Source organism: Pristis pectinata, chromosome 1 (genome assembly GCF_009764475.1).
Source record: "Pristis pectinata isolate sPriPec2 chromosome 1, sPriPec2.1.pri, whole genome shotgun sequence".
Taxonomy (NCBI): domain Eukaryota; kingdom Metazoa; phylum Chordata; class Chondrichthyes; order Rhinopristiformes; family Pristidae; genus Pristis; species Pristis pectinata.
This window is the reverse complement of record NC_067405.1, coordinates 45,912,431-45,931,429: the sequence shown is the minus strand read 5'-3', so window position 1 is coordinate 45,931,429 and position 18,999 is coordinate 45,912,431. Positions and strand designations below refer to the sequence as shown.

Sequence of the window (18,999 nt, the reverse complement as noted above, 5' to 3'; positions counted from 1 at the left end):
AAGTGTGGGGTTATGCACTTTGGTAGGAAGAATAAAGGTGTAGACTATTTTCTAAATGGGGAGAAAATTCAAAAATCTAAGGTGCAAAGGGACTTGGGAGTCCTAATTCAGGGTTCCCTCAAGGTTAACTTGCAGGTTGAGTTGGTAATGAAGAAGGCAAATGCAATATTCGCATTCTTTTCGAAAGGACTAGAATATAAAAGTACTGATGTACTGCTAAGATGTTCTAAGACATTGGTCAGACCACATTTAGAATACTGTGAGCAATTTTGGGCCCCGTATCTAAGGAAGAATGTGCTTGGAGAGGGTCCAGAGGAGGTTCACAAGAATGATCCCAGCAATGAAAGGCTAAACAATTGAGGAGCATTTGATGTCTCTGGGCCTGTACTTGGAGTTCAGAAGGATGGGGGGGCAGGGTGGGGGAATCTCATGAGGTGTAGTGACCTTTCAAGAGAATCACTAGAGTCAGAGAGGGTTCCAGAGGACTGGAAAATCGCAAATGTAACACCACTGTTTAAGAAGGGAGAGAGGCAAAAGACAGAAAATTATAGGCTGGTAAGATTTAGAGTCCATTATTAAGGTTGAAATTTTGGAGTATTTGGAAGTATATGATAAAATAGGATGAAGTTAACACATTTTCATTAAGGGGAGATCATTGAAACCTACTGGATGCTGAAAGGCCTGGATAGAGTGGATGTGGAAAGGATGTTTCCATTAGTAGGAGAGCCTAGGATCCAAGGCACAGCCTCAGAATAAAGGGATGTCCCTTTAAACTGAAATGAGGAGGAATTTCTTCAACCAGTGGGTGGTGAATCTGTGGAATTCGTTGCCACAGAGGACTGTGAAGGCCAAGCCATTGGGTGTACTTAAGGCAGAGATTGATAGGTTCTTGATTGGTAAGGGAGTTAAGGGTTACGGGGAGAATGAGGATGAAAAAAATCATGATTGAATGGTGGAGCAGACTCGATGGGCTGAATGGCTCAATGCTGCTCCTATATCTTATGGACATGGATGTTTTAAATTATGCTGAATAACTTAAGGGAATTGGGCACATTAGAAAATCTGCAGATTTCTTTGCTGTTTTACCCCTCATAAGTAAACAATTGGCTTTTTATAAGCAATTATAATTTTATATTCCTGCAACCAAGCCCTGAGGTGACTCAATAATTTCTATTAGATATAGGCTTGCAAAATTCAGTGTAAACCTATATTTTTAAAACAAAAAGCAGAAGTGACGATCACTGTCGTTTTGTTGCACAGAAATTAAAATTTGATCTTTGGTCAACAACACCAATAACATAAATGTTAATATGGCATGTAGTTTTATTGAAATTGAAATTCATTATTTAAATTACTCCCCCGCCGCCCCCCCTCCCAACAGATGCTGCTTGATCTGCTGAGTATCGTTTGTTGGTGCAGTTAAATCACCATGTGTGTCTCATGCAGACAGCAAAAGCGGTGCTGCTGAGGGGTGATATTTCAAACACAGGAAAAGGAATTCCTTGGGCTTGCTCTGTTTGTTTTGCCACAGTAGTGTCAATGTGGAGTCCAAAATTTATAAAGTATTACAAATTAACCATATAATCTATCACATTGTGGCAGTATAAAATCTACTTTAAAGTCTGAAAGGTGAATTTAAATTACATTTTAAGTGCCATATATTTTTTGTCTTCATGATTTAAAAAAATATTTAGCATTAACTGGGGAATGTATTTGTCTTTAAAGTCAATTTGGTAACCTTCCATAGTCCTGGCCTTTGGAGGTGAGCTTTTGAGTTACTGTACAGCTGCTATCTGGAAAGTAAATACCATAACATTCAATTTGAGGAAGCGGGAATGCCGTTAACAAAATGTGTAATTTTGAAGGACATTTGGTAGCAGATTCACAATATATTTTATCAAAGGTATATAGTGTTGATTTTATATTCTTGGAGGTCAGATAGTTGTAATGCTGCTTTTGTATTTCTTATTAAAGGGCAGTATAGGAAATGAAGGTGTTGGTAATATTTTCTTTGGCAGTACTATAATAATGACTTTTATTAATCTATTGCTTTTGACATAGAAAAATGTCCATGTCATTCTCGATAGAAATTCAAGCCAAACCACACAAAACATTAAGGATGATAACTGAAAGCTTTCGCAAACAGTAATATTCTAAGGGGCTTTCGTAAGGAGGGAAAATGAGCAGTGAGATCTTAAGAGGAAATTCCACTGCTTTGGTAGAGTAAATAAATTTAGGGCAAGAGCAAACCAGAATTAAAATCTGCAGGCATTCTTCTCACTCATTCACAGGATGTGAGTTGTAGTGGCAAGGTCAGCATTTAATGCCCATCCCTAATCGTTCATACTAGATTAAATTGCTGGACCATTTTAAAGGGCATTTAAATCGGTCATCTTATTTTAGTCAGGAGTAAGGCTGAGGACAGAAGTAAAAAGTAGATCAATGAGGTCCATGTTTTTGATATAGTCTACATGGACTTTAGCAAGACTTTTGACAAGATGCCACTTGACAAGATGGGCAAAAAATTAAAAGTCCAAGGGAGACTGGTAAATTGGATCCAAAATTAGTTCAGTAGCAGATGCAGAAGGAAATAGTTGATAGGTGTTTTATGATTAGTATTTTATTTTGAGGAGGGTTCAGTGCCTTGCTTTTTGTAATGTCTCTTAATGATCCATGCCCAAACAGGGGGGGAAAGAGGTTTGCAGATGGTACAAGAATTGACCATATGGTTGACAGTGAAGAGGGAAGTTTCAGATTGCAGGAAGGTGCAGTTGGGCAGAATAGCCTTTTGTTCTAATTTTTCAATTATTTCATTTCCTTCCCTGAAGTATATTAGTGAACTAGGGCTCTTTGGGCTATAGGAAAACAATTATCATGCATAAAATTATGGGTAGGGGGGTGGACAGGGGAGAAGTGGTTTAGAGAGAGTAAACACGAAGGATGTATTTTCCTTTTCCTTTTGTGGAGGAGACAAAAATAATTGGTTGAATTAGTGAGGAAAATTTTCTTCACCCAGTATGTAGTAGAGATGGAACTTCTCATCACATTTAAAAATACTTGGATGTGTACTTAAAGAGCTGTGACCAGCAAGGCTACGGACCAATTGCTGGAAGGTGGGATTAGATTAGGTAAATCTTTTTTGCTAGCACATCTATGATGGGCAGAATAGCCTCCTTTGTTCTAACTTTTCAATTATTTCATTTCCTTCCCTGAAGTATATTAGTGAACTAGTTTTGTTTTGACAATTTTGTATCACCATTGCTGTTGCTATGATATGACTTAAAATCATCAGGCCAGGTCCCAAGATTGTTGCTCCAGTAGCCTATCACTGAACAACATATCCAATCTTGGTAGATCATGGGGACTACAGAGATATGGATTTGAAAATTAGGATGAGAATTTTCAAGTTTATTTATTACTTACCAGAAGGCAATGTATGTCAGCAAGCACAGACGTGATGGGTGAACAGGACTTGGTGCAAGTTAGGGCTTGGTCATCAGAATTTTGGATGACTCAAGTTGACAGAGAAGAATGAGGAAGGTCAGACTCAATGATTTGTTTCAGCAGCAGATGATCTGAAGCAAGAACAGCACATAATTAAACCACCAGACTGTAAATTTTGATGTGTATGAAAGCAACATTATCTTATCAGTACAGAATTTTGTATCTAAAAAAAATTGTGTGGAAGGGCAGGGTAATTTATTTTGCATTGATAATTATTGATGCAATTGTACTTATGTACTCTGTGTTAATAATTGTGAATTTGATATTTAGTCAAGTAAGCATCAATGAGTAGATAAAAAAAATTTGTTATGTTTTATTATAAAAAACAGACAATTTAACATACTGTTCTAAATAGCTTTGAAATTGCTATTATATGTCAAAGTTCTTTACATGATGCTTTTGATATTATTGACACTTTATAAAATAGCATTTTACCAAAATAATGTAGTTGTCCTATAGTATGAACAATTACTTAATATTGCATTCCCATTGTCCAGTGTAAACCTGAAATCTGATATATGATGGCTATATTTTCAGTACTCTATCACAGAAATGGCATTGTCTTTTGATATGAGTAGAAAATGGTCATCAACAGAACATTGAATATTATTAGCATTTTACTTTTATGTGCTGGATATTACCTTGTATCACAGTTTTCAGAGATTAAGTACAAACAGCACTAATCATTGAATGTAGATAATTAACATGATAAAGTCATTAATCACTTCAGATTAAATATATGCTATATACACATAAATTGAATAAGTAGCATATTTCCTCTGTTTTCCCAATATGTAACAAACTATAAATCATCTAGCAAACATCATTTTAGGTAATTAAGCAATATTTACATTTGTTTTTCACTTGAATGCAGTTATTTGATTATAAGTCAGCAGGTTCATATTTTCTCCTTTTGTATCAGTAATGTCTAAAAGCCCAAATCAAGAGTTTTGAGAAGGTAAAATATTTGATTGCTGTTTGAATATAAATATGAACTGTGAAAATGTAGCAACCTAAGACTGTCTAACGTTTTTGAAAATGTGGTTTGTGCCCTTTTTGGGTCAATAAATTCAATTACAGTTTCAGATCATGTAACCAAAACATTGCCTCAGACACCTTAAATGAGAAGAGATGTTGCATGGCTCATGGTGACAAGATTACTTCATCTAAAATCAATATTACCTTCAAAATCTGTATCAAAAATTGCTGTTTTGCATTGATAACAGAGGACACTTTATCCCTGGTTTGCTAAATGGGTATCCAATATCAGGATAAGGCTGATTGTATATGTGACATGTCAAGTGATATGAAGCAAAGTTTCTCTGAAACCTGATTTTGTATCAAAGAGACATGCATCTCTCCTGTAATCCATCTTCCTAAAAAACAATTAATTTTCCTTTGGTCTTCTACTGACAGAAAGGGACGAAGGCACCTCAGGCTGCTGGCAAGATCCACACAGATTTCGAGAAGGGCTTCATTATGGCCGAAGTAATGAAATTTGAAGATTTTAAAGCAGAAGGCAGTGAAACTGCTGTCAAGGTGAGAGTACCTTTGCAGCTTTTTAGACATTTCTTTGAATTAAGAGAAGTCTCTAGTGATAAGCAACTGTGGCAGTCACATTCAGTTTTAGAATGGCTGTTAATACAAATGTACTGTGGATTTACACTGGGGAAAGAATTATCCTGGTTCTGTTGTAAAAGACATGACAGAACTCAAGAATGAATGGCAGCTTAAAAGCACAGATATTGTATTTCGAAATGAATGCAAAAATTGTAAACAGTAAATAACCCGTACTTCAAAATTTTGTTTGATATTTCTGTGATTTTTATGTTGCATTAAAGTGAATTGATTTTCAGTTATGGAAAACCAGTATCATTTTCAGAAACAAGTCAGCATAGTTTATCGCCTATGCTTAGCATTTTTAAGATTTCAGAATTGGAAACTTTTATTTAATATCACTAAATATTTGTTTTTTTAACCTAATTTGCCAGCAATTCATCATTGAAATTCTACCATTGCTTTGTCAGTTATTTTTAACAACAGATAAAATTTTAACTTGACTTGAATCAAGTCATGTATCTATCTTGCAGAACAACTCATCACTCCTTAAATTTTTGCAAACCAAAACACACAATTCTCTTTAAATGTAGTTGTGTCTCAAATGAATAATTAGTGACTCAGTAAATGGCTTTGTTTTATTTGGTGAAAAAGGTGGTGGGTATCTATACTACCCTCGATGCAGGGCTTTTTAATCTCAGTTTCTGAAAAATTAAGGAACTACTCTGGCTCCTTCAAACAATGACTGCAAATATAATTAATCCGTTTTCAAAACACTAGATGGCAGTTTCCAGACAAAAGCACATGGAATATTTTTTCATTTTTTTAAATCATTAATGGCCCAAACATATTACTTGTATTAGTTGTAATGGTTATTGTGCAAAGTTACAGGAATGACTATTGCTACTAACCTTTACTAATTATTACTTATAACTTTTACTATTAATAACTTTTGGCTATTTATATAATTTTAAGTTGAAATTGAAGAACTGATCTATCTTTAAAAATAAGAAATAGACACTCCCTTGTAAAATGTGCATTGAGGATTGTTACATGAACTGTGTATGTAAATATGTAAATTTAAAGCATAATGTGAAAATCATTATCTGACATTGATTAGAACAATTTCTTTTCTGGCTGTCTTTGTACTTGAAACATTTTTTTATAATTGTAATTTCAAAAAACTAAATTCTTAATTTGATTTTTTTTTTGTCTAGTATCAACAGAAAATTAGTACCGTAAAGAGCTGTGAGATATTTTCATTTCTACATAGCTCTACCTGATCTGGTGAATACGCATTGAAAGTAAAAATAATCCACAAAATTCAAATTTTAAACATTGTGTTTTCATTATATAATGTTGAATGGATGAATGTGTGCACGTGCATTCGTGCATACACACACACACACACACACACACACACACACACACACACACACACACACACACACACACACACACTCACTCACTCTTCATCCTTCTAGATTCCTGTGACTTTAGTTGTCTGCTTTGATTGTACAAATCTATCAGTTGAAACAAGAGGTTGCTTATTAATCTGAGCCAGAAAGGTATGGACTAATTTGTACCAGAATAAGTGTTTTTCTTTATTTGGCAGTTAGTTGCAGAGCTGGAAACTACATAAAAACACAAGACAGAAATGCTTTTCAAATTCACTTTTTGACCTAGTGTAATAACATAGGTAATAAGAGTAGAGTATTATGCCCCTCGAGCCAGTTCTACTATTCAATAAGATCGTGGTGAGTTATACAGGATTAAAATTCCTTCCTTGTTTCAAATTCTGAGGTTGTTACTGTGTTTGTACTGGCATTAAAAGCTGCAGATAAGAAATCTACCATTATGTGGTCCGTATTTCCATGGGCAAGGCACTACTATTATAATTACTGTATTTGAAGCATGATGAATACTCTGCTGAACTCATGATCTGCTTAATTTAAAAATCAGAGAACTTAATAAATAGAGCAGGAGTCCACCATGTGACCTCTTTACCCCACTACATCATATGATTAAATTGACTGATCCTGTATCTCATCTTTCTCTTATTCCAAAGTGTTATTCATTTCAGTCTTGAGTGTAGACAGCGACTTGGCATCCACGAGTCAGAGAATTCAATAGATTTGTAAGCCTACACAAAAAGAAATTTATCTTTATCTCATTTCTAAATTATTGATCACTTATCCTGAGACCTTGTTCCAAATTCCAGACCTTCCAGTTGGAAGAAACAGCCACTTGGTTTATAATCTGTGCTCAGAACCTTGTTTCTCCCAAATTGGGTAAGGATTAAATTATGGACTCAGAGATGGGAGGAAACTAGTTCCTCTACCTTTTTAAGGAGCATCTCAAAGTAAGAGAGATGGGATAGAGGAAGGTAGAAGTTCATGCTTATAGAGAGATTGAGGCTGAAGAAGCACATTTCAGAATCCAGGACCCATGCAGCTAAAACATAGCTGCTGATGATGGAGAGATTAACACAGGGAATGAATAAGAGGACCACAGAGATATTGGAGGATTGATGGGGAAAGATCAAGTAAACAGGCAGCAGAGGTGCTATGAAAAGAGGAAGGGAGAATTTTTAAGATCAAAGTGTTTCCACACCAGAAGCTAATACAAGAAGGAAAAGGGTGATGGGTGAATTGGACCTGGTGCATGATTGCAGTTTTGGGTAAATTCACTGGAGAATTGGTATTAATTATTGCGTTGAAGTCTTCAGAATGGAATTTAAAAGCCTGGCCTTCTGACTCAGAGTTGAGGGTAGGCTACCATACTGACCCACAGCTCAAACCTTTTTGGGAAGCATGTTTAACACTGAAATACCCTGAAAGCACTTCACACAAGTGCCATCTGACAAAGTTGTTCATCGAGCCAAATAACAAGATAATTAGCCTGAGTAAACAAGAGCTTGGTCACATACATATGTTTTTGGAAGACCTTGCTTTTATTAAAAAAAAGGAAGGTGGAAAGTTAGGGGTTTGAGGAGGAAATTAAAGAGCTATGTCCTGGATTAATTGAAGACAGCTGCCAACAGGAGAGGAGGCCTCACAGAGCTATGGAAAGTCTAGGGTGCGGGAGAGGGAAACTGGCTGTGGAGAAGGATTAAGTAACAGAGGAACCATAGATATGAATGGAATTAATTATGAGAATTTAATTATAGAGACCTAGGTCTGCAAGTAAAAGTGTTATGGCTCACCAGGATTTAATTTGAAATAAGGTACAGGAGGCAGAACTTTGACTTCACCCACAAACATAAATGAAAATTTCTGCAACATGTTTGCTGACTGGAAAACTGCAAATTTTTACGCCCTTGTTCATAAGATATGTCTGAATACACCCCATAACCACAGACCATTCAGTTTACATCAGTGATGGGGATAGTATTGGAAATAATAATTAGGGACTGGATTACCAGTCACCTGGATAAATGTAGAATGATTAGAAAAACCCAAAATGTTTACGTTAAAGTCAAATTGTATCTAAATGACAGTACAGTTTTTTGATGAAGTAACAGAGAAGGTCATTGAGGGAAATGTGGTTGATATGGTATATATAGAATTCCAAAAGGGCATTTGACAAGCTGCCACTTAATAGGCTTTTCATTAAGATTGAAGGCCCTGGAATAAAATGGGTGGAAAATAGGCTAATTAACAGAAAATGGTACAGTGGTGTTTCCATGGGTTAGTAGTAGGACCACGCAATTCATAGTATATTTTAAGGATCTTAATGAGTATACAGGCCACAATTTAAAAATTTATTGATATCACAGAACCTGGAGGCATAGTGAATATTAAAGAAAGGAAGATGGTAATAGACAGTTATAGGCTGGTAGAATGGGTGAATAGGTGGCAGGTGAAATTTAGTGCATCGAAATGTAGAGTTTTTCATTTGGTCTGAAGAATGAGAAGAGACATATAAACTGGAGGGTACAATACTAAAAAATGCACCAGAACAGAGACTGGGGGTATGTGTGAATAGTCTTTTCAAAATGGCAGAGCAGGTTGCGAAGGTGGGTTTAAAAAAAAGAAGACAAGGTTCTGGGCTTTATAATTAAGAACAAGGAAGTCATGATGAACCTTTATGAAATACAGGTTCAGCCACTTCTGGTGTATTGATTTCAGTTTCAGAAGGCCCACTTTAGGAAAGATGTCAAAGTGACACTTACCAAAGTGATTCCAGGGATGGATTTTAGTTCTGTGGAGAAGCTGGGGTTGTTCCTCTTGGTCAGAGGAGATTACGAGGAGGTCTGAGAGAAGTATTTAAAATCAATCATTGACTAATGAACATGACATACTAATAGATTACATAGAGCTGGTACATCTCAAGTTTTAAGTGTTCGTGGTAGGATGGTTCTTCATGGATAGGAAAGATTTAGAGGGATGTGGGCCAAATGCTGGTAAATGGGACTAGCTTAGTGGTCACCTTGGTCGACATGGACGAATTGAGCTGAAGGGCCTTTTTCCGTGCTGTATAACTCTTTGACTTTTTGTCCACAAGAATTTTTAAGGTCTCAGGTGTGTTATCAAGGAGTTATTAGAACAGATGATAAAAAGCATTAAGTAGTAGATTTTAAAGATCATCCAGCTTAAAAGTGGAGAGTTTTATGGAAGCAATTCCAGTGCTTAGGACCTTATCAAATGAAGGTGAAATATTAAATTTGGGAAGAATTAAGAGGCCAGAATTGGAGGACCATAGATATCTAAGGGTTGTAAGGATGGAAGAGACTTTGGACAAAGGGAGGAATGACACCATGGAGGGATTTGAAAACAAAGATAAAAATTTTACAGTGAACATTTTCTTAAATAGAGCCTGTGTATGTAACCAAGTGTGACGGTGATGGGTGAGTGAGATTTGGTGAGAGTTAAGACATGGAAAACAGAATTTTAAATTACTTCAAATTTACAGAATGAAGGAGCTCAGCTTGGATTATCAGATCTAAAAGGTAATGAATGTGTGGATGAGATTTTCAATAGCAGGTGAGGAGTTGCGGCAGAGCAAGGTCAAGCTGTGTTATGGAGCTGATAATGGGCAGTCTAAGTGGTACATATGTGATTAACAGCTCTTCTTGGAATCAAAGTCCGCAAAAAAATTCTGGTCCAGTTTCAGAGGTACTAGGGAGATGGACAGAGTCAATAGCTGGGGAACTGAAGACAATAGCTTGGTGTTCTCAAAATTTAGTTGGAGGAAATTTCTTCTCATTTGGTACTGTAAGGCAAAAAGCATTCTGATAATTTGGAGACACCAGAAGAGGGGCCAGAAGAAATGTCATTGGTGTACCTGTCAAAACTGATACTGTTGTTTGATCATGTTGCTGAGGGGCAGCATAGTTGAGAAAAGAGTAAGGGGCAAGAGTAGATGTTTGTGACACACCTGTGGCTACAACACAAAGAAGTGATGGCATTCTTTTCTGATTGTAATTCATTGGATAAGAATGGCGCTATGTGAATATGGTCCCTCCCAGCGCAATGACATTGGAAATGCATTAGATGGAGATGGTCAACCATATCAAAGATTGCAGACGAGTTGAGAGAAATGCAGTTGGATAGTTTACGCTTGTCTTATCACTTGGACTCTTCAGTAACTTATAAGAACTAATTTGTTATGGTGACAAGGCAAAAATCTGAAAAGATTCAAACAGAGTTCTGGAAGAAATGGCCAATAGTTTGGGAGGCTACAGCAGTTCAAGAAAATGCTTGTGGAATGGATGGTAGTTGCAGGGATAGAGGAATTGGGTTTAATTTCTTTCAAGAATAATGATGGCAGACAAGAAGGAGGGGATTCATTATGAGAGGAGAGAGAACTATTAACAATATAACACAAGAAGGAAATTTGGATGATCTGCATTTTCGTGAGAATAAGGTGAAAAGAACATGGGGTTGACATCAGGTCGAGATGAGTTTATGAGTGCATGAAGGTTGTTCAAAGAGAAACTAGATTAAGATGAGGTTTGGATGTAGGGCTGGGTGGATAGTTAGAAGTCTGGCTTGATGGACTAGTTTTGCCAAAAATACAGGGACTGATGGAGCTTCATGTAGTTGCTGAATCTGTTTGTTCTAATCAATTGTCTGAAGAGAGAGGGGCTTATCTATGATAGAGATAATTGGATGTGTAGCCAGTTAAAGATGGCAAGGCCAAAGTGCTGACAATATAGTTTAGGGTGTTGATATGGCATTATTAAGGGAGAATAGAAATGTAGTGAATTCAAGTGAATGCATGGAAACATCACCACTTGCGGGTTCCCCTTCAAGCTGCACATCATCTTAATATGAACTATAGCACTGGTCCTTCATTTTCTCTGAGTCTGGATCCTAGAACTCAGATCTAGACTCAGTGAAAATGAAGGACCAGTGATATAGTTCAGCACTGGGAACAGTTTCACCAGAAGGACTGCAGCGATTCTAGAGGTGACATTAACTTCCGAGGGGTAGTTGGGGATGGGCAACATTTATTGACCTTCTCAGCAAGAGCCAAATCCCGGAAAATGAATAAATTAAAAGAAAAAGAATTGAGGTGGAGACCGAATTACCATGGCTGAGTAGTTGCTTGCTGCAAAAGGAAGAAAGCAGGGAAATCACCTGGGAAAATTTTTATTGTACTCAAGTGGTTATGAGAGCTAGACACTGAAGTAAGTAGCAAACAAAATTGCAAACATTACTTGTACTTTTATAGTTTAATCAAAAGCCTAAATATGGATATTGTATATCCAAAAAAACCTGGATATGGAAAGTGATTCAGGTTTTGGTCTAGTTATAAAACCTTATGGCTCATACCCCCTTTTCACTGATTAATTAAAAACATTATGCAATACAGTTGAAATTTCTTAGTGATTTGGTTACTTAGTGTAGCAGTTAGTGTAACGCTTTACAGTGCCAGCGACTCGGGTTCAATTCCCGCCACTGTCTGTAAGGAGTTTGTACACTCTCTCCGTGTCTGCGTGGGTTTCCTCTGGGTGCTCCGGTTTCCTCCCACATTCCAAAGACGTACAGGTTAGCAAGTTGTGGGCATGCTATGTTGGCGCTGGAAGCGTGGCAGCACTTGCGGGCTGCCCCCCAGAACGCTACGCAAAAAATGCATTTCACTGTGTGTTTTGATATACATGTGACTAATAAAGATCTTATCAATCATCAGTTGAAAGTAATGGCTTGAACATGTAGGGTAATTGAATGTTAAAGATTCATTGGCTTTGTAGCATCAGTTATTAAACTGGTAATGGCTTGAACATGTAGGGTAATTGAATGTTAAAGATTCATTGGCTTTGTAGCATCAGTTATTAAACTGTTTTTAGTTATTTAACCTTTTGTTTCTTTACATGCCATAAGATCTAGATTCCTGAGCACCTCACTTTCTCCTAACTCTATATTTGGCTACAAAGCCTTCAATGTTGTTATTCTGAGCAGCATTCTTCCACCTTGCTTGCTCTGCCTCTTTCAAAAACAGCTCCATTCTTGTTTTTTAATCACAAACCATAGGCTTTCTTTAAGCTCTTCATCTGTGGTTACTTTCTGCATTACTAAGCACTTTGGAGTGTTCTAGTAAATTCAAAAGGTGTAAGTGTAGATAATTCAAAATAAATTGCATCAAGCAATACTTGAACAGAAGAAATATGTTTTAAAGGTAGGTAGCTGAAGGAGTTCAAAATATGTATGGAAAAGGGATTATGAACCTATCTAATAAAATTATTATTGGTGAGCATATTGTGTATGCCACGGGTTTGACTAATAGCACTTAGTGATTGTTCTGTGAACTTCACATTGAATGGCTCTGTGAGGGCTTTGTAGTCAACAGGGATGTTGTTTTATTAGCAGCCGTATCTGGTTGTGAAATGCTGGCCTTTCTAGATGTCTGCTTTCAAGTGCAAATGAACTGGTTTCACATCTAGCTTAATACATATTTAAGATCTCACAAACAGTCATTACATTTTTAAAATACTCTTTTCTCCAGTTCAACAAGAGGAAAACAAATAGCCCCCTGAACATTAGGAAGATCAAGTGGTCTTTTAATAACTCATAGAGAAAGTGTAGATAAAGCACTGTAAATGATATTAGTTAATAAACAGTACTCATTCGAGCCTTCAAAATTATTTAAATTGCTGTTGTTCTTTTGATCTATTTTGCTTTGATTTTTGCTTATCACTATTTTAAAATAACCAGTGAATGTTATTGGTTTATATTTAATATGCTTTAATAGATTTTAACTTGAATATTATTTTGAACTATACTATGTTGTTAAGCACAATTAACTTTTTGCTTTACTGTCCCTATAATTTAAATATCAAATTGGAGATAATTGTGCTTAACAGTATCATGAGCACACAGAGGTTGTAAAGCAAATTTAGATTTATATACAAAATGTTACGGTTTATACACTTGCTTTCACAGAACATATTTTCAGGTGACGAGCAATTGATTAAAATTATTTCATTTTATTGACTTCATTAAAGTTCATGAGATAATGGGGCTTGTACTTAATATCCACAAACCAAAGGTCCTCTGCCAACAACATCACCCCAACAAAAATTCATGACAAGACCCTCGAAAGCCTGATTCACTTGCTGTATCTTGGCAATCATTTCTGAGCGAAGGTTGGCATTGATGATGAAATTTGCCACCACTTCCAGGGCACCAGCTTAAACTTTGGCTATGTGGGGAAGAGTGTTCGAAGATCAAGACTTCAAAGCTTATGTGTTACTGGGTAACAATGATTCTTGCCCTTGTGTGCTTCAGAGACATGAACTAACTCCAAGAGCACAGGAGGGATACCATCCAACGCTACCTTTGTAAATTCTCCAGATCCATTGACAAGATAAGTTTACCGACGTCAGTGTCCTCTCCAAGGCCAACATGCTCAGTTTCAAGGCTCTAATCTCAATCAATTTGCTCCATTGGGCAGGCCACATCTTTCACATGCCTGTCACCAGACTCCTAAAACAGGCATTCTGCACTGAGCTTTGTCATAGCAAGGGATTACCAGGAGGACATAGGAAACACTTGAATGATATTCTGAAAACTTTTCAAAATGTGTGACATCCTCACTAGCGAGGAATCCCTGGCCCATTGTCACATAAAATGAAGGAGGAATTAGGATAGCATTGATAACCTTGAGTCTCCAGGAGCACATGGAAGCCTAATGAAACAATGGAAAAACTTCCCAAATTAACCAACTGTCCACTCCATTCAACACCTTTTAATCCCATATGGCATTATCAGCCATGAGGTTCTGGCTGAGGAGGAGGAAAAGACAAAACTGATTTTGTATAATTAGTTCATTGCACTGGAAGTGCATGTTGTTCGCAAGGTCAGTATTAATTGCCCATTTCAGATAGCCCTTGATTTCAGTGGCATGTTTGGCCATTTCTGAGGGTGTTTAAGAACCAAGCTACAGTCATTGCTACAGGTCTTGACTTGTGTAGACCAGACCAGTAAGGGTGACAACTTTTTTTTCTCTAAAGGATATTGATGAAAGTGATGTTTTTGCATCCAACAATTTTTTGTCTATAAATTAACTATTTTCAAATTTAATTCACTGAACTTAAATGATTAAACTTAATTTCTCCAACTGCAGTGGGATAATTTTAATTTATGTTTCTGAATCATTCATCCAAGCCTGTGGATTACTTGGCCATTAACACAAATACCAATCAATTTCCTTTCTTACTTATAAAGTGTTCACTGATCTGACTTTAACAGGAGGTCTGAAATAAGCATACCAATGTGCTGTACCGGAATGGTAGGATTCAAACTGGCTTCTCTGATTCTATACCTTGATTTTCATTATTAGTCTTGACATCTCTGGGTTGGTGCTAGGCTTGTCTAGAGGATGCATAATAAAGTTAAATTAAACCCATCTGGCACCCACCCATCAGCATGTTTACAAGTGTCACACAATAGATCTGTTAACTGAATGTTTGTTGCAAGAGAAGAAATCGTAAGAGCAATAAATTAGTTTTCCTTAATATTGTGATTCAAGTTAATAAATCTTAGCTCAGGTGACTCAGCATTTGCTTGTAATTGTATGTCCTTGCTGTTTTGAACAGGCTGATCAATAATAGATATATTGGAATATTTTTCTAGTTGCTGATTTGATTCCAAGGCCAACAGAATGGAAGAAGAAATGATCAAAAGTAAAACCTCTCAAGCTCTCTATCAGAAGTTAATTTGAAAATAAAAGGAAATGAAATGTTGAATAAGAACTGAATTAATTTGCAGCTGATAAATTTGATAACGGATATGTTTATAAATCATGGATTTGTTCAGAGAAAAAGTTACTAAACTGTGTTTTTGAAAGTTTTTATGTGCATTGTCCAAATTGTGATTGTTTATTCATTTCCATTTTTGTAATTGTTTGCAGAGTGCTGGAAAATATAGACAACAAGGCAGAAATTACATTGTTGAAGATGGAGACATTATCTTTTTCAAATTCAATACACCACAGCAATCAAAAAAGAAGTGAATTTAAAATACAACCTCCTCCTTATCATGAGCAGTAGAATATAATAGACAAGACATTGCACATATTCAAACTTGCAAATAAAAGGACTTACAATATGGTTTCAGACTAATTAAGTGGTTAGGGACAGATTGGCATATGGCAACAGTTACAATAAATTGGAACTTTGACAGGATTCTGCTTATATTGATCTTACATGTGGATTTAACTTTGTTCTAAAACAACTGAACTATTATTGAATTTACTTATTTTTAAATATATATTTGGCTGTAAATCATGATTCCAACCTGTCTGGGGACAGACTTATTCCTTTAATTGTATTCCTCGTTTGTTCTGGAATGAGATAATGTTATTCCAATGAAAATGTAGGTTCACTAAATGTCGACAGCTTTAATTTAAGATTAAAGCTGTACTCTAAATTGGAGCATTTCAAGAACCATATTACTCTCATGATACTTCATTAATCTCCATCACTAGATGCCAAATCTGACACACTTGACAGAAAAGACAATGGCACTTGCTCCTTTCTGAATCTACAGATAATGCATGTTTTACAGTACTCCAGATGTTTACAGTCAATAAAACATTTGACAAAAACAGTCTTGGTGTGTTTGGGGATGTCTGTATTGACTGACTGTGGTGTGTTAAATGTGATATGGCACCTGGTGGTTGCTGATTACAGAATTTAAAGACGTGTATGATACAGTAACTGCCAGTGTGGGGCAGCTTTTATTATATTTCAGAAATGGTTCTTTTCATTAAAAGATAAAGATTAGGGTGCTGATGATTTACTGAAAGCATGAATAGATGGACATTTGTTGTGAGGATAAGTACTTTCATGTCTGTATTATAAGAGTTCATGATCTAGATCGGTGTAATACAGAGGCATAAATTTATGTTTTTTTTAGCAAATTGATTTTTGTGTACAACTAGGAGATTCACCTCAGTGGTTTGCTTTTATTCCTTTACAGTTAACCCCTTCAGACATTTATAAATGCATTATGCTGTGTTGGTGATTAAAGCTCTTTTCTAATATCATAATACATTTGTCACCAGGTACATTTTGCAAATTGCATTTCGCTGAATTCCTAAGTTAGAGTTGAATTCTGGTCTGTAACTTTGTGGAAATATTTATTACGTGTTCTTCATTAAATTCATTCACTTACAATGGATTGTTAATTGCAATTTTATGCCATCAATTTCCAGCAAATGTCAAAAAGGAAAAAGCAAAAACAAGCTTGAGACACACATCTCAAAGGGAGAAATGTATACTGGAAGGATCACATTGAATATTGACTTATCATTTTCTCATTCAGATGCCAGTTGATCTGTGCATTTTTGTCATTTGTTGAAATTTACAATGGAACAGTATTTAGCAATTTTTATGCCTGGAATATCTACTGGAGACTGGGTATGTGCTGTTGGACTGGAATTTACTTACTGTTCAGGAAAAGGAGTTTTTTTTATTGTATACAAGAACAGTAGGAGTCTGAAAGAATGTCTTTTTAAATGTCAAGTGGCACACATGACATCTTTGAAGAAGTTAGAGGCTATTGCACTTCATCCTCAAAGGACAACCCTCTTGTGCTTACTGTAAATGTTAAATATTTAAAAAGGAGAAATATAGTTGCATTATATTCTTTAATATATGGAAATATTATGCTTGGGAAATAACCCTTGGAAAAGGATATCTGTTCCTTCTCTTTGGAAAATAACCATTAGGAAAAGGTTTTCACTAGAAATTTCATGAATACGTTGAGCAAAATTGGATCAATGCTGCAGAATTGAAGAACTTGCGCATGCATGTTAACAGTCTGAACAAAAGAGCTTAGGGGGTTAAAAATGCACTTGGAATGTAGAAAATAGAATAGAATGAGTTACTGGAAAGGATTGAGATTGATGAGGAAAATAATCTTGTTAAGATGACCAAAATAAAAGTGAAGAATGTGGAATATTTCAGCAGGAATCTGTTCCTCGTGCTACTGAATTACCTTCTGGATGTAACAGGGATTGAAATAAAGGTGGGGAGGAGCATACACGCTAGATGAATTTTTAGTTTTTTTCTTATGTAGACAATGAAATAAATTGTAAAAATGGCCCAAATCTTTTGCAGGATATTATGAAATGACTTGGGATCTGAAAATGAGTAATCCCAGCCTCTAGTCAAGTTAAGTTTTAAAGAACATAATGTAATACCAACCATTTCCCTATCAACCTTGACATGGTCATGGAAGAGAAGTTGTTTTAATATTAAATTTAAAGCAGTAAAAGATATAAATTAATATAGATTACCAGGTAGGAGGTATAAGGGGGCCTTAATGCGCATTAAGGTGGATAAATCCCTGGGTCCTGACTGAGTGCAACCTCGGACCTTGTGGAAAGTTAGGCGAAAAAATGTAGAGGCCCTTGCAGAGATATTTGCTTCATCTTTAGCCACAGGTGAAGTCCCGGAATACTTAGAGGTGGCTAATGTTGTACCATTATTTAAGAAAGGCAGCAAAGACAAGCCAGTGAACTGCAGGCTAGTGAGTCTGACATCAGTTGTGGGTAAGTTACTGGAGGGGACAGGATCTATCAACATTTGGATAGGCAAGGTCTGATTAGGGATAATCAGCATGGTGTCTGACAAATCTCAGAGATTTTCGAAGAGGTAACTAAGAGGATGGATGAGGGTAGGGCAGTGGACTTTAGCAAGGCCTTTAACAATGTCCCACACAGCAGGCTAGTCTGGAAGGTTAGATCGCATGGGATCCAGGGAGAGATAGCTAATTGGATTTGTAATTGGCTCAATGGTAGGAAGCAGAGAGTGATGGTCAAAGGTTGTTTCTTGGACTGGAGGTCTGTTACTAGTGGTGTGCCACAGGGACCTTTGTTGTTTATACAAATGAGAGCTAGGTAATGTTGGAGATCTGTTAAGAGTATAAGGCTAACAGGAAGGAGCTTAAGAAGAAAATTAGGAGAGCCAGGAGGGGACATGAGGAGGCTTTGGTGGGCAGGATTAAAGAAAACCCCAAGGCATTCTACAAGTATGTGAAGAGCAAGAGGATAAGATGCGAAAGAATAGGGCCTTTCAAGTGCAGCAGTGGGAAAGTGTGTATGGATCCGGAAGAAATAGCGGAGGTACTTAATGAATACTTTACATCAGTATTCACTACGGAAAAAGATCTGGGGGATTGTAGTGAGGACTTGCAGCAGGCTGAAAAGCTTGAGCATGTAGATATTAGGAAAGAGGAGGTGCTGAAACTTTTGGAAAGCATCAAGTTGGGTAAGTTGCTGGGACCGGATGAGATGTACCCTAGGCTGCTGTGGGAGGCAAGGGAAAAGATAGCGGAGCCTCTGACGATGATCTTTGCATCATCGATGGAGGCGGGAGAGGTTCCAGAAGATTGGAGGGTTGTGGATGTTGTTCCCTTATTCAAGAAAGGCAGTAGAGATAGCCCAGGAAATTATAGACCAGTGAGTCTTACCTCAGTGGTTGGTAAG

At 36.6% G+C, this 18,999-nt stretch overlaps 1 protein-coding gene across 1 annotated transcript in view; it reads left to right on the top strand.

Annotated features, from left to right (window-relative positions):
* ola1 (Obg-like ATPase 1) overlaps positions 1–16,115 on the top strand; it is a 134,458-nt gene extending 118,343 nt beyond the window's left edge. The window contains exons 10-11 of the mRNA XM_052013923.1: positions 4,921–5,043; positions 15,418–16,115. Of these exons, the coding sequence (XP_051869883.1) occupies positions 4,921–5,043; positions 15,418–15,519 (225 nt within the window). The 3' untranslated portion in view covers positions 15,520–16,115. The remainder of the gene's footprint in view (positions 1–4,920; positions 5,044–15,417) is intronic.
* Positions 16,116–18,999: the final 2,884 nt, after the last annotated feature.